The sequence below is a fragment of the Trichechus manatus genome, unplaced genomic scaffold (genome assembly GCF_000243295.1).
Source record: "Trichechus manatus latirostris isolate Lorelei unplaced genomic scaffold, TriManLat1.0 scaffold00067, whole genome shotgun sequence".
Classification (NCBI taxonomy): domain Eukaryota; kingdom Metazoa; phylum Chordata; class Mammalia; order Sirenia; family Trichechidae; genus Trichechus; species Trichechus manatus.
Genome location: NW_004444003.1, coordinates 3,975,363 through 3,991,037, shown reverse-complemented (window position 1 = coordinate 3,991,037; position 15,675 = coordinate 3,975,363). Strand labels below are relative to the sequence as shown.

Below are 15,675 nucleotides of genomic sequence, written 5' to 3'. Positions count from 1 at the left end.
TTGGGTTTCCAAGGCTGCAGATCTTACAGGAGCATGTTGCCAGGTCTTTTCTCCTGCAGAGCCACTGGTGAGTTTGAACCGCCGATCTTTCGGTTAGCAGCCACCAGGGCACCTTGGACTCTTAGTGTAGTGTATATACATGAGTTCTCTCAGTGAACCTTCTGAGTCTGTGGGCTTGTGTTTTAGGGATCATGGGAAATGCAAAACCTGCCATACAGTCTGTCTCAGCATCAGCCCTCTTGAAACAACAGAAACAACGTATGTTGGAGATGAGGAAAAAGAAATCAGAGGAAATACAGAAACGGTAAGAGTGGCAGACTTTATAGTCCATGTTTAGATAACACATCTTAGGAATCTTCAGAATGTCTCAATAGATTTCAAAAACATGACTTTAGATTTTGGTTGGCTACATTTTTAACTTTGAAAGTTTTAAAATAATTTTAACATAACCTAAATACCATTTTAGGCTATGTATTTCTTACTTATGCTAGTGAATCCTGAGACCAAATGGTACAGGTTACGTTGAGGAATACAATAATTATTGAGGAAAAGGAATAAAATATGAAGCATGCTTTGTGAAAGGGGAAAGCATCTTTTGCCCTGTTTGGCTCCCATTTTTTGGTATTGCCACAGTTAGGTTTTTAAATACAGGGCAGAACAAGTAGAGATTACAGTTGTTCGGGTAAATGATAAGATGAGGCACTGAATATAGAGTCATTTTAGAGGCAAAACAAGTGGAAATGGATGTGGAAGGAGTACAAATCAAAGATTCCTGGATTCAGGTTGTCTAAACAGTAGTAATAAGAGCTACTGTTTACAGGTGCTTAATATGTACTAAGCACTGTGTGTTGCACACTGCATAAAGATAGTATCTCATTCAGTCCTCAAAATGACTCTGAGATAGGTATTATTAGCCTTGTTTTATGAATAATGAAACTGAAGGTCAGAGAGCCAAGTTTTGAACTCAGTACCCCAATGTTTAACTGTTATGCTGTCCCAAATCTGAGCTACCAAAAGATAGGTAGTTCCATGAATAGGGAAGTCAATTATAAGTGAAGAGGAAATTTTTGGAAAAAGTAAGGGAATGGATTTGGACTGAGGTTGGTTAGTCTGAGCTGCTGATGGAACCTCTGTAGCAGTATTCAGCATGTGCCTACAGGAGGCATGAATATGTGCAGCTGCCACATGTACCACTATGTACGGAGTTGTGGGCCTTGTCGGAAAAGAGAGCACCTGTTAGCAAGCTCAGCCTAGAGCTTGAGAGTGAATATGTGGGAGTAAAAAGAGTACTAGCCTCAGATCACCTATTACTCGCAATCTTGGGTCTCAATTTCTTCATCTATAAAGTAAGAGATTTGGACTAGATGATATCTGAAGTTTGTTGTTGTTTTTAAATAGCCCTTAAAACTGTATTAAAAATAACCACCATGCAAATTATAGTGCCTTTCTATTATGAGGATCCCTGGTGGCACAGAGGATAAGAGCTTGGCTGCTAACTAAAAGATCAGCAGTTCAAATCCACCAGCTGCTCCTTGGAAACACTATGGGGCAGTTCTACTCTGTCCTATAGGGTCGCTATGAGTCAGAATTGACTCAGTGGCAACGGGTTTCTATTATGACCTTCAAATGTGTCACATGTACAGTCTCTTCCCACTAGAGTAAAGAAAACTAAAATACAGAGAGGTTAAGCGAGTTCCCAAAGCTCCCAGAGGTACCCACAAGGCTGGGAATATAGTCTGCGTCTCAGCTTCAGGTCTGTGTTCCATAGAAGAGATCCACTGAAAAGCCAATTGATAAAAGTAATATCAGTCCTAAACTGGAAAACAATTATTAGCTTATTCAATGAAAAATCAATTAGCAAAAGAGTTTAGGAAGCCAGTATTGTTCTTACTGTGTGCTGATTTGAATTACTAACCGAGAAGGGGAAATTATTTTACCATCAACTGGTTGTCAGCTGGTGGCCTATATAAGGTCTCCCAGTCCACTGTGAGGTCTAGAGACATGTTTTACATCTTCTAAAGTCCTGTTTACATATTTTGTTACTGCATATTTCTTTAAATATTTCTCCAAAGCTCCAGTAAAGGCGAGAGTCCAGCTCTGCCATCCTCTTCTCGACAGCCCCCTTGTCAGTCTCCACGAACGGGAGCTGAATTTCCCAGGCTGGAAGGAGTCCCAGCCACACAGACACCCAAGCTTGGGCGAGGCGTCTCTGAAGGAGATGATGTTCTGTTCTTTGATGAGTCACCACCACCAAGACCAAGACTGAATGCTTTAGCAGAAGCCAAAAAGGTAACTGGCATTTATCTTCTTGAACACTTGAATTTGCCCTCTGCTTTATATACTTATTACCAGGGAAGGCAGATACCCAATTGCTATTTATTGATTGTGACTATTGCAGTCAAAGGAAATTTAAATGATATCAACATAATAGTATTTATTTAATCCAAGACAGCCATTATTACCACTATTTCTTGTCAGGCTGAAGGTGACAGCTTAGACGAAGATGTTTTATAGCTGGAGACATTGGCAATAGGGAAATTCTTGGCATTGTTGAGACAGACTGTAAAATACTGTTTTTCAAGCTTGTTTAACACTGGACTCATTCTTTAAAAGAAATCTTATACAGAAGCCCAATCTGTACACAGATAAAAGCTAAGTCACTCTGGATGAAGTGAGGGCTGGGGATACTCAAAACCCCACTGCCCAACACTCTCCACCTTTCCATCCCGAGAGTCCCAAAACCACCTCATTGGAACCTCTTTTTTTTCTAGTTTGCTGAGATAACCAAATTAGGGGCAAAAGGCTAGCTGTAAGCCAAAACCTTACACGTAATAATAATAATAGTACTAGTAACAATAATAATAACAATTGCCAGTATCTACTAATATTACTCAGGACCTGTTATATATGCATACATGCTGTTTACTGTGTACAGGTACCTGCTTTGCATACGTCATCCCATTTCATCTGCACAGCCACAAACTTCAAAATAGGTAATGCATCATCCCCATTTTATAAATGTAGAAACCAAGGCTGAAAAATTAAGTAATTTGCCTAAGGTTACAGGCTAGTGAGTGGCAGCACTAGAACTCTAACCTAATTCTGTCCAATTGCAAAACAAACTTCCAGAAGGCTAGTGAGTGGCAGCGCTAGAATTCTAACCTGATCTGTCTGATTGCAAAACAAACTTCCAAAACGATCATGCGATTCCTCTGTATCTAGAAGCCATAGAGCTGTTCTCATGGGCCTGAGCAGGAACGTCTAAAATTTCTTCACTAGTGTGTTTCTAGATGTGTAAGATCATAATAAAATGCCTGTGCTGCAACTGAGGTCTACAGGCTAGCTGAGGTTAAACTGTTATAGACCTGGCTCCCATGCTTTTGAAATCTTAACAATTGTGTTAATAATGCTAAGTAAAATGAAGACATATTTTGCCAGTTTATATTCGAGAGCAGCCAGAATTCACTAGTTAATAACTGCAAGAGGTACAGATTTATAGGTGCTTGTCTCCTCTTTTAGATTTTCATCTTCCTCTCTTCTCTTTTTTCTAGTTAGCCGCGATAACCAAATTACGGGCAAAAGGCCAGATTCTTACAAAGACAGACCCAAACAGCATTAAGAGGAAGCAAATGGACCAGGAGGATGTCCTGAAAATGAAGAACTGTGTAGAAAAAAACAACACAATTTCTCCTCAAGGTACTGCAGATTTCAAAGCAGTGGGAAAGAGAAACCATTTATAAAGGAAATATTCTAAACCATAACCAGCATCCCTGATGTCAGAAGTCATTTTACTTCATTTTACCTCTGTATAGAATACCTAAGCAGAATTTCTGCCATCTGGAACTGATTGGTTTTTATAATCATATTAAATTGCAATGAAATTGTGCACAATTTGAATATTTGGGAAAAGGATTGTTCGCTGGATCTTCATACATTATTAGTGTAAAGACTTACTTTGAAAGAAGTAAAATCCCTTTGTCTTATATTGATCTATTTTTGTCTTTAAAACTCTGAAGTTGTCAGTGTTACTTTAAAATCAATTTGTAAGTAGGCTTTTTGCTGTTATTGTCTATTATCATAATCAGCTCCCTGTTTTAAGATGAAAATGGGGTTCTAATCTAGTGGTCAAATCTGCCACCATCTAATAATCTAGACTCTACTTCTCAGCTCATTTCTTCTTAAGAGCTTTTCTCTGCTGGTACCACCTGGGGTAATGAAGTTTGAAGGATGTAGTAGGCAGAGGAAGAAAGGGTAGAGGGAAACTGAGTCAATGGACCACACTGGCTTTCTGAAATTCTTCTCTTAACAGTTAATATTTTCCCTTTCTGTTCTAGCTGAGGATGAATTGGAACCTGCTAGGAAAAAATGGAGAAAGCAACTTGCCTACATGGAATCTGAAGAATTTCAGAAAATTCTAAAAGCAAAATCTAAGTACACAGGGATCCTCAAAGAGGTAAGAGCCCAAAAGACAAAGGATGATGTAGATTCAGTAATTATCAGCCCTGTCATGCCCCATGCCCTGTCACACCCCATGCCCCTTTTTAATAACAGGTATTTTGTATTGCTCCCTTATTATCCTGAAGTAAAATTCACAGATAATATAAATTACATATGCTAGTAATTTCAAAAATATCAATATAATATCCTAACTAATATAGAGAAGAAAAATAAATGTAATCAATGTCACTGATTCATACATTTAGAAACTTGAATTAGTGTATTTTTTGCTGTGTATATTCTCAACAGCAGAAATAAAATAAGATGTTTTTTTAAAAAGGAAACTGTAATAAGAATAGATATTTTAATATGTAGATGCTTGAGCACAACTACACTAGAAGAAATACAGTTTGCCCTCTGTATCCACAGGTTCTGCATCCGCGGATTCTACTGAGCATCGAAAATATTTTTAAAAAAATGTCACGTTGTTGCTGACGTGTACTATGTAGTTAGGCCTATGATGGTTGTATCTGTACTGAACATGTATAGACTATTTTTCTTGTCATTATTCCCTAAACAGTATAGTATAACAACTATTTACATAGTGTTTACATTGTATTAGGTTATTATAAAGTAATAGTAGGTTATATGCAAATACTACACCATTTTATGTAACAGACTTGAGCATCCTCAGATTTTGGTATCCACGGGCGTCTTGGAACCATTCCCCCGTGAATATGGAGGGACGTCTGTAATGAAGTAGTCAGACTTGTATTTATAAGTGTAAATGAGGCAGCTAGAAATGAAGACTGATGCATGTGTGTTTTCTTGGTGACTTCAATACCATGGGCATATTTCTTGGATAATGTGATTTTTTTAAATGATGAACAATCCTGGCAAACCAAGGTACAGTTGTCCTTCAATATAGTTACACTCCTGGAATATGCAGTGTATATTAAAAACCATGCACAAATACTTCAGGGTTGTATATAAAACAGTTAGGTTCTAGGGTTATAATTGGGTTTCGTAGGCACATGATGTCCCAAGCAACATTCAGAAGCCACATGGGAACAATTCTTTGTTGTGCGGTCAACTGTTCAGTATTGAAGCATTGCAGAAGGTGTAGCATCCTTGGTCCCTGCCAGTAGTGCCCCCCAATCATTAAGATAACAAAAAATCTACACAGTTTCAAAATGAGTCCCTTCAGGACAGTACTGTCCTCCTTGAGTACCACTACTCTGAATGATCTGCGCTTCTTTTCATTAACAAATGACTAATGAGACAGTTATATCTCATGTCTTTCTATGAGCTTGAAAGTCAGGAGAGATGATAGAGCCCACCCTGAAGGACTGTAGAACTGAGCTCTGCCTCATGTGACCACCAGCAGACATGGGCCCTTTTGCTTGTGTAACTGCAGTAACTCTAGAGCTTGACCACATTCTGTCTGACCTCATACCTATTTCCAGCTGTTCTAAACAGCCAGGAATTTCTCCTGCCAAGTGCTTGATCTGGAGAATAATGTCTAATACACTGGGCTGTTATCACTAGGCTGGTATTGAGCACCTTCCATATGTTGAGTTTGCATTGGAACAGTAGCAGTAATTTAGTGGGTACTTTACTCATTATGATGCTGTTAAGAATGCTAGTGTTTTTGATTTGTATTTGATGTTTTAAAAATTACCAAGTGCTTTCCTATCCTTTGCCTAGTAAGGGCTTATTTCTACTTATAATCTTCATTTGGTTTACAGATCACTTAGGTTTTATCAAGTGTCTTCATAAAATTAACCTGTTTTTTTTTTTTCAGTTCTCTTTTGATTATTATCTGAACTGCTGCCTGAGTATATATTGGATTTGCTACAAGGTCTCTGTATGCCTTGTCATTCCAGACTGAGGCGGAGCTGCAGGAACACTATTTTGAGCCACTGGTGAAAAAAGAACAAATGGAAGAAAAAATGAAAAACATCAGAGAAGTGAAATGTCGAGTAGTGACATGCAAGACGGTAAGTGAAGGAGACAGTTGGGACCCAAAGCCCTGTTTGTGCTGCTAGTGTTGAGAGTCTGTGGAATGTGAGGCCATATCTTGTGACTGGAGTCCTGAACATGTTAATTAATTAGAATGGAAACAAACTACCTACAGAAGCCAGGAATCTGGCTCCCTGCCTACTTTGGCTGCTGGGCTCTAATGGTAGAGCATTTATAGATGAGGTTCCCACTCATCTGACCACAGCTCCCAGCTCTGCAGATGAGCCTCTAACATCTCTTTCCCCTTGACCACTGGATCCAAGTTATTCTTACCTCTCTTTCTCAAGTTCCTAATATATCCTCCATCTGTAATTCACAGTCCCTGGGACCTTGGTTGAACTACTTGACTTGGCATCTCAGGTTATGATCCCTGACTGTTGTCTTTTTTTACTTATGACTTAACCTGCTAAATTAAGTCTCAAGTCAAAATGTCATTGCATTTTTGTCCATGTTTACAGAATTTTCACCCTATGTCTGTTGGAACATTCTAAGTCCTCTATTCCCAACATTAATAAAAAATAGGAAATTTTGAAAAGGATTTTGCTGATCACTATTTCCATTTTTACTCACCCTAAATAATACCTGAATGGCCAGTCAGCCAAAGAAACGTGTGAGAAAGGGAAGAGGCCTAGCTTACCAAGAAGTTTTCTTAATTTTTATTCCTTCTAAAACCTCCACATTCTCCTCTACATTTGGGGGTTGGCCTTGAGTCAGATGCTACCAAAAAGGTAGGGCTTCCTTCAGAAAGTTTCTGCCTTGGAGAATAAGTAAAAAGTGATTATTTCAAACAATTCTTAGAAGAAAGTCACTGTTGCATTTTACTTCAGATGACAGGCATTACTCTGACAAAATGGTGAACCTGAGGATATAGCTGGTGTATTGATTTCCTATTGGCTACTGTAACAACTTATCACAAACTTTGTGGCTTAAAACAATACATATTGATCATCTTACAGTTCAGAAGTCTAACTGCAGTAAAATCAAGGTGCTTGAAGGCTGCATTTCTTTCTGGAGGCTATAGGGGAGAATCTGTTTCCGTTCCTTTTTAGCTTCTAAGGCCTGCCTGGATTCCTTGGCTCATCAACTCCTTCCTCCATCTTCAAAGCCAGCAACAATGGGTTATGTCTTTCTCACATCAGATCACTCTTGACTTCCTCTTCTGCCTCCCTCTTCCACTTACAACGACCTTTGTGATTACATTAGGTCTACCCAGATGATCCAGGATGGTCTTCCTATCTTAAGATCAACTAATTAGCAACCTTAATTCCCCTTTGCCACATAACCTAACATAATCACAGGTTCCAGGGAAATCAGTTATTTAATATCTCTGTCTTGGGTTTGGAAACCCTGGTGACGTAGTGGTTAAGTGCTACGGCTGCTAACCAAAAGGTCGGCAGTTCAAATCCACTAGGTGCTCTTTGGAAAATCTATGGGGCAGTTCTGCTCTGTCCTTTAGGGTCGGTATGAGTTGGAGTTGACTCGATGGCAGTGGGTTTGGTTTTTGGTTTGGTCTTGGGTTTGCTGCTCATGAATTAAGAGTAATAATAAGCTTGTATCTCTCTCGGAGATTTTTAAGAGAAAATGAAAGAGCTACTGATAAGCCTTCATAAATAGCTCCCAAGCAGTAACTATAATAGGATGTTTGTGTTTTTTATTTGTATATATGTTTGTTATTATTTTTGTTGTGTGCTGTTGAGTCAATTCCGACTCATAATGGCCCTGTATGACAGAATAGAACTGCCCTATGTGGTTTCCAAGGCTGTAATCTTTAGGAGAGCAGACTGCCACATACTCCTGTGGAGTGGCTGGTCAATTTGAACTGCCAACCTTTCACTTAGCAGCTGAGCACTTAACCATTGTGCCAGCAGGGATATGTGTGTGTGTGTATATATGTGTGTATGATAGAATCTTATAATCAAAGGACAACAGTGAATTAAGACAGACCAACCTAGGCTATTTAGAGATTTATGATATTCGTCTTCTACCCTTACTATTGTTTTGGTATCACAGAAGATTATTATGTACTTCAGGCCTGACTATAAATTGACCGAGCATGTGAAAAGTGGTATCAGTATGCAGCTGAGTCAAGAAATTACATGGGTCACTGCAGCTAGAAGAAAAGTTTGGAAACTCCGCTAGCAGCTGCCTGGGTAGGAACAAGAGAACAGAAGTTATCACTGAGCAGATTAATGACAGGTAGCCAATTTCTCTGTCAAAGGGCTTCACTGGCTGTATGTCCTTCTGTTGGTTCTATGCAGTGTGCCTACACCCATTTCAAGCCCTTAGAGACCTGCGTCAGTGAGCAACATGACTACCACTGGCATGATGGTGTGAAGAGGTTTTTCAAGTGTCCGTGTGGAAACAGAAGTATCTCCCTCGACAGGCTCCCTAAAAAGCACTGCAGGTATGAGAATTGCCTAGGACTCTTTCCAGGTCCTGTGTGATGCTGGTCCGTTGGAATGTTGGACAGTTGTTTTGTGAGGTTCAAGCCTTATTTCTGAGCCTTCTTACAGCTCCTGTTTATCCCTGATACTAGAAATGTTAAATGAAAATTCGTTGAAGGAAAGGATCCTGCCTTTTTCACTCCCGTATCCCCAGTACTTACTATGATGGCTGGCCTATAGTAGATCCTCAAAAAATGTTGAAGAATTAACTGAAGTATGGGAAGGGTGGGTTGGTGACTATATGTGTGTTTGTTAGGGACTAGGATATGGGATTTTTTTCTTTCTACTCTCAGGAGTTATTTGTTCATTTAAAAAAAATTTTTAACATATGTGTGTCTTTTAAGGGTCTTCTGTGTTATTTTTTTGTTGTTGTTGTGGGGTTGCTTCAGGTTCAGAGGCAAAGCTGCTGTGTTGGACTGTTCAAGAGGCCATCGTTCCTATAGAATATAATGGTAATGATGCTCTCTGGAGTTAGGGTGGAGTAATCATTCCTCAGTTTGTGATACATTATCATCACTAGTCCATTCAATGCCCTTCTCATTTATGTATCCTGTTCCTTATTTCCACCCCACCCCCCACCAATACCATAGTCAACCACATGATTGTTATCCTTTTGTTTGTTTTCTTATAAAATGTGTATTGTATATTGACATTTTTAATTTACATGAATAGTATAATGTTATGTATCTCATTTTATTTCTTTTTTCACTCAGCTCTGTATTTTTAGGATGCATCTATTCACTCTGTATACATCTACTCTTTTGTTTCTAACTGATAATAGTACTCCATGGTGAGCATCTGTCACATTTCATCTGCCTACTCTCCCCGTGATGGACACCCAGATTGCTTCCAAAGCCTTTCCACCATCCCTCTACATGTCCTCTTATGGTCCTGTGTAAGAGTTTCTTTGGGATATACCCAGGAGTGGAACTAAGTGGTACCAGGTTACTCTCCAGAATTGCCAAACCAATCTACACGGCCATCAGACGTACATGAGGGCCTCCATAGCCTCATATCCTCAACAACACTTGGCGTTGTCCGACTTCCTAATTTTTGTCAAAGTGTACAAAGTGATATCCTATTGTTTTTAAATTTTCATTCATCTGATTACTTATATTTTGAGTATCTTTTAATATGCTTTTTAGCCTTGTGAATTTCTTTTCTATAATTGTCTATTAATATCTCTTATTCATTTTCCTGTTGGGGTTCCTATCATTTTGTTTTGTTTATTTGCAGGAGTTTCTTGTGTATTTAAGATCTTTGTCCTTTTTAGTTTTAATCATTGCAAATGTATTTTTCCAAACTATTTTTATTTAATTTAAATCACTAAGTTTTTGTTGTTGTTCTGTTTGTTTTAATAACTTCATGGCTTCTTTTGAATTTTTTAAGAAGTCTTTTCCCTATGTGACCCCAACCCCCAAATTATAAGATTCTCTCCTACATTTTTTTCTCTTAACTTCATCTTTAGCTTTAACATTTTGTGTCTTTAATTATTCTGGAAATCCTTTTTATAGATGGTTTAGGGTCATCTACAAATAACAATTCTTTTTCTTTTTCTCCATATAGTGAGCCAGTTTTCCCAATACTATATACTAAATAGTTCAGTCTTTCCTCCATTGATAGTAATGTCACTTGGTTGTATTTTAAATTTCCATATGTCCATGGGTCTGTGTCTAAAATCTCTATTCTGTTTCATTGATCTACTTTCTCTGGAGCCAATTCCACACTGTCTTTATTACTTCGGTGTAGTGTGGTATATCTTAACTGGTAGAGCAAAGGTTCCTCCCACTCCTTTTTACTCTTCTTTTTCAAGATTGACTTAGATTTTCATGTATTCTTCTACATAAATTTTAGAGTAAGTTTATTGACTTCTTCAAAAAATTCCAACTAGAATTTTGATTAGGGTTACAATTAATAAATGTTGGGCATTATGTACAAAAAAACTGTGGGCTGGCACTGGGGTTGTCTTTCTCCCAAAAGGGCTCACTCTCCCTCAGCTAGGCTTATCACCTTACTCTGTGTCAGGACTGGGCTGAATCACTGGGTTACAGCCCTGGTAAAGCTCAATCTACTTCTGGTTAGCTCCTGGACCTTCAGTGTTTGCACATGAGAGCCTGTTGTGTTCAAATACTAATCTTTGGTTTCCAAGACTGCCAAGAAAAACTTTACTCTGCTTTTCAAAGACTTTCTGCTTATGTCTCTGTAGCCCCAGAACTCGACAGATATCCTAATGGGAATATCAACCATTGTTTGAGGACCCCTAGTCTCCATCAGAAGTTCTTCTGGTGGCTCTTCACCAGGTCAAAACCCAGATTCTCAGCTCCCTGCCTATACCTGCAATTGGCAAATGCCCTCACGTTAAAAGTGGCTACAGAAATTAGCTCATCTCTCCAAGGCTCTTCCCTCTCAGGTCCCCTAGTTCTTGTCTCTGCAGTCTCCAATGCCTTCAATAAAGATTTCTGTACTTCATTTACTTTTTCTAGTTGTTCCAATAGGCGCTCTAAGCAGAAGCACTCTATCCCACTCAGAAGCAGAAGCCCTGATTAGGATTGCAGTAAATGACTGAAATAATTTTGAGGGGGACTGATGTCTTTATATATTTAATTATCTCTTTTTAGAACATGGAATGTCTCCATTTATTTAGATCATCTTCTGTGACTTTTATTAGAGTTTTAAAGCTGTTTTCATTGCAATCTTGAGTATGCTTAGTTAATTCTTAGATAAGTTATATGTTATAGTTCCTAGGTATGCTGTTATTGTGAGTGATGACATATTTTCTATTGTATTTTTTAGTTGCTTAATGATGTAGAAAAATATTACTACTTTTTGTAAGTTGATCTTGCTTCCAGCAAGTTTACCGAACTCTGTTCCAACAGTTTGTTGATTTTTCTAGGTAGATGGTCATCAGCAAATAATGAAAGTTTTATCTGTTTTATTTCAACTCTTAAACCCCTATTTCTTTTTCTATCCTTATAGAGTTCGCAGGACCTCCAGTACTATTTTAAATAGTAGGAATGATAGTGGACTTTTCAGTTCTTGTTTTTATCTTGAAGTAAATGCATCCAAATTTCTCCTTTAAGTATAATCTTTGTCAAGTTAAGGAAGATCTTTACTATTCCTAGTTTACTGTGACTTTTTATCATAAATAGATACTAAACATAATCAGACACCTTTTCTTCATTGTATGATTTTGTTTTCCTTTAATTTATTAGTGTGGTGTATTACATTGTTAGGTTTTTCTAAAGTTAAACTCTCCTGTTATTTCTTGGATAATAATCCATGACGTGAGGTGGCAATAGAAATATGTAAAATATCACCAATAGATCAGGTGTTGGTGAGAGATGAGGCTCTGGGTGATTGCATGTTTGATCCCTTTCTACAATTTTGTCAGAATGAGAAGTATAAGGAAGCTGGTTAATTGATTGTACTTTTGCTAAACAAAGTGGCGAAAGAAAGAAATGAGCTCAGGGCTTCAGAGTCACAGCTCAAGCACCACATAAACGACCTCAAAGTTTCCACTTGTACCTTGAAAGAAAGGCTTATTTCTTGTTGTAACAGAGCTGATATTGCCGAAAACCAAAGCCAGGTTAAGAGTAAGAGTGGCTGAATTACAACGCCGATTGAATTCCCAACCTCGAATGGTGTCTGAAGTTAAAGAGAGGGCATTGATTGGAAGAAATAGGATCCTGAAACTTGGGATGGGGACATATGAACAGATAATCAGGAAGCTGATTCCATTGAATCACTCCTGCCAACAAAACCAGCTCTCTCACTCTCATCTGAAGAGATTACTTCATCTTTGTCTGCTAAGCCATCAACCCAGTAAAACCATTATCTCCTCCACCCCCATCTGATGAGTTTAACCTAGCTGTGTCTGAAGAGCCTTTGTCTGGGTCATCCCCTGGAGAGGCGTCTGAGTAATTGCCTGGGGTATCACCTGAGGCAGATGCCTTACAAGATGTTGCTGAATGTTCTCAGAACACATCCCCACCATGCATTTTTGCTTCTAGACCTATAACTAGACTTAAGTACCAACGAGCCCCAAAAGGTGAAGCATGACCCAGTAGGAGGTATGCTACACCCCAAAAGAACTGCTTGAGTTTTCTAATATGTACAAACAGAAACCTAGGGAATGTGTGGGAATGGCTATTAAGGTTGTGGAATAATGGTGCAAGGAACATAAGGTTGGATCAATCTGTGTTTATTGGTATATGCCCACTAAGCACAGATCCTTCATTCAATGTCTCAGCTCGAGAGCTTAGGAAAGGGTCTAATAGTTTATTTGGCTGGTTCACTGAAGCATGGATTACACAGTGGCTGACACTAAATCAAGTTGAAATGCCAGACCTGCCTTGGTATACCATAGAAGAAAGAATCCAAATGCTTAGGGAAATTGGCATGTTAAGACCCACACATGGAGTACCCAGATGACACACTTCTTACCACAATGGTGAAGAACAAATTTATGAAGGGAGCCCCAGCATCCTTGAAGACTGCTGTGATTGCTATTTTATGTAAGCCAGATTTGACAGTAGGAAGTGCCCTAACTGAACTAAGGCACTTAATTAATGGGGCTGATTGACCCCACAGTGGTAGGGGCCAAGTGGCAGCACTCAGTCGACAAAGACAAGGTGGGCGTGGTTACCATAACGGACAGCAGAATCAAAGCAGTAATCAGAATAGTCTGGCTCATATGGACTTAACGGCATTGGCTACTTAGTCATGGTGTCCCTAAAAGTGAAATAGATGGGAAGTCTACTGAATAAATTTTACTTGATCTGTACAAGCAGAAAAATTCTAGGTCAAGTGAACGGCAGTCTAACTCGAATCACTAGAATAGAAAGTCATAGCCCCTCAATAAATTCCCAGACTTGAACCAGTTTATAGACCCACAACCCCTTGAATGAAGAGGAGGCCAGGTCCTCTTGAAGAAGGACCCCATGACAGTGCCAAAAATTTATACTGTTACTCTTTCTTCCAGCCTTCCCCAAAGATATCTATGACCTTTTATGAGAATGACTTCACTGGGAAAAGGAAATAATCAGACTTCAGGGATTACTGGATACTGGCTCTGAACTGACACTAATTCCGGGAGGCCCAAAATGTCACTGTGGCCCACCAGTCAGAGTGTGAGCTTATGGAGATCAGGTTATTAATGGAGTCTTAGCCCAGGTTTGGCTCACAGTTGGTCCCTGAACCCATCCTGTAGTGAATTCTCCAGTTCAAGAATACATAATTGGAATAGGTACACTATTCCAGTTGCTGAGTACAGCAACTGGCAGAACTCCCATATGAGATTCCTGACAAGTGGAGTAAGGGCTATTATGGTAGGAAAAGCCAAGTGGAAGCATTAGAACTGCCCCTACCTAGGGAAATAGTAAACCAAAAGCAATACCACATTCCTGGAGGGGCTGCAGAGATTACTGCCACCATCAAGGACTTGAAGGATGCAGGAGTGGTGATTCCCACTGCATCTCCATTCAGCTCGCCTATTTGGCCTGTACAAAAAACAGATGGATCTTGAAGAATGACAGTGGATTATCGAAAACTTAACCAGGTGGTGACCCCAACTGTAGCTGCTGTTTCAGATGTGGTTTCATTGCTTGACCAAATTAATACATCTCCTGGTACCTGGTATGCAGTTATTGATCTGGCTAATGGCTTTTTCTCCATGCCTGTTTCAAAGGACCACCAGAAGCAGTTTGCCTTCAGCTGGCAAGGCCAGCGTTACATCTTCACTCTCCTACCTCAAGTGTATATCAACTCTCCAGCCCTATGTCATAATTTATTCCACAGGGGTCTTGATCACTTTTCTACAAGACATCATAGTGGTCCATTACATTGATGACATTATGCTGATTGGACCTAGTAAGGAAGAAGTGTCAGTGACTCTGGACTTTTGTAAAACATTTGAGTGCTAGATGAAATTAATCTGACAAAATTTTAGGCACCTTCCATCATGGAAAGGGCAGCATTTTGTTCTTACTGGAATAGACATTTACTCTGGATATGGATGTGCATTCGTTGCATGCAGTGCTTCTGCCAAAACTACCATCCGTGGACTTACAGAATGCTTATCCACCGTCATGGTATCCTACCCAACATCGCCTAGGATCAACGGACTCACTTCACAGCAAATGCAGTGTAGCAATGGGCCCATGCTCATGGAATTCACTGGTCTCATGTTCCCCATTGTTCTGAAGCAGCTGGCTTGATAGAACAATGAAACAGCCTTCTAAAGACGCAGTTATGGCACCAACTAGGTGTCAGTATCTTTCAGGGTTAGGGCAGTGTTCTCAAGGAGATTGTATATGCTCTAAACTAGCGTCTAATTTGTGGTGCTTTTTCTTCCATAGCCAGGATTCATGGGTCCAGGAATCAAAGGGTGGAAATGGGAGTGGAAACACTCACTATTACACCTAGTGATCCACTCTAAAAATTTTTGCTTCCTGTCCCTGTAACCCTATGCTCTGCAGATCTAGTGGTCTAATTCCAAAGGGAGGAATGCTCCCACCAGGAGACATAACACTGATTCCATTGAACTGGAGGTTAAGAATGCCACCTGGCCACTTTGTGCTCTTCCTGCCTCTGGTACAACAGGCCAAGAAGGAAGTTACTCTATTGGCTGGTGTGATTGATCCTGATTACCAAGAGGAAATTGGATTGATATTACATAATGGAGGTAAAGAAGAGTATGTCTGGAATACGAGAGATACCTTAGGACATCTCTTAGTACTACTATGCCCTGTGATTAAAGTCAATGGAAAACTGC

At 39.4% G+C, this 15,675-nt stretch overlaps 1 protein-coding gene across 1 annotated transcript in view; it reads left to right on the top strand.

Annotated features, from left to right (window-relative positions):
- MCM10 (minichromosome maintenance 10 replication initiation factor) overlaps window positions 1-15,675 on the top strand; it is a 47,335-nt gene that overhangs the window by 19,815 nt on the left and 11,845 nt on the right. Inside the window, exons 13-18 of the mRNA XM_023734357.1 lie at window positions 187-304; window positions 2,073-2,289; window positions 3,552-3,696; window positions 4,335-4,453; window positions 6,324-6,437; window positions 8,718-8,863. Coding sequence (XP_023590125.1) covers window positions 187-304; window positions 2,073-2,289; window positions 3,552-3,696; window positions 4,335-4,453; window positions 6,324-6,437; window positions 8,718-8,863 — 859 coding nt within the window. The remainder of the gene's footprint in view (window positions 1-186; window positions 305-2,072; window positions 2,290-3,551; window positions 3,697-4,334; window positions 4,454-6,323; window positions 6,438-8,717; window positions 8,864-15,675) is intronic.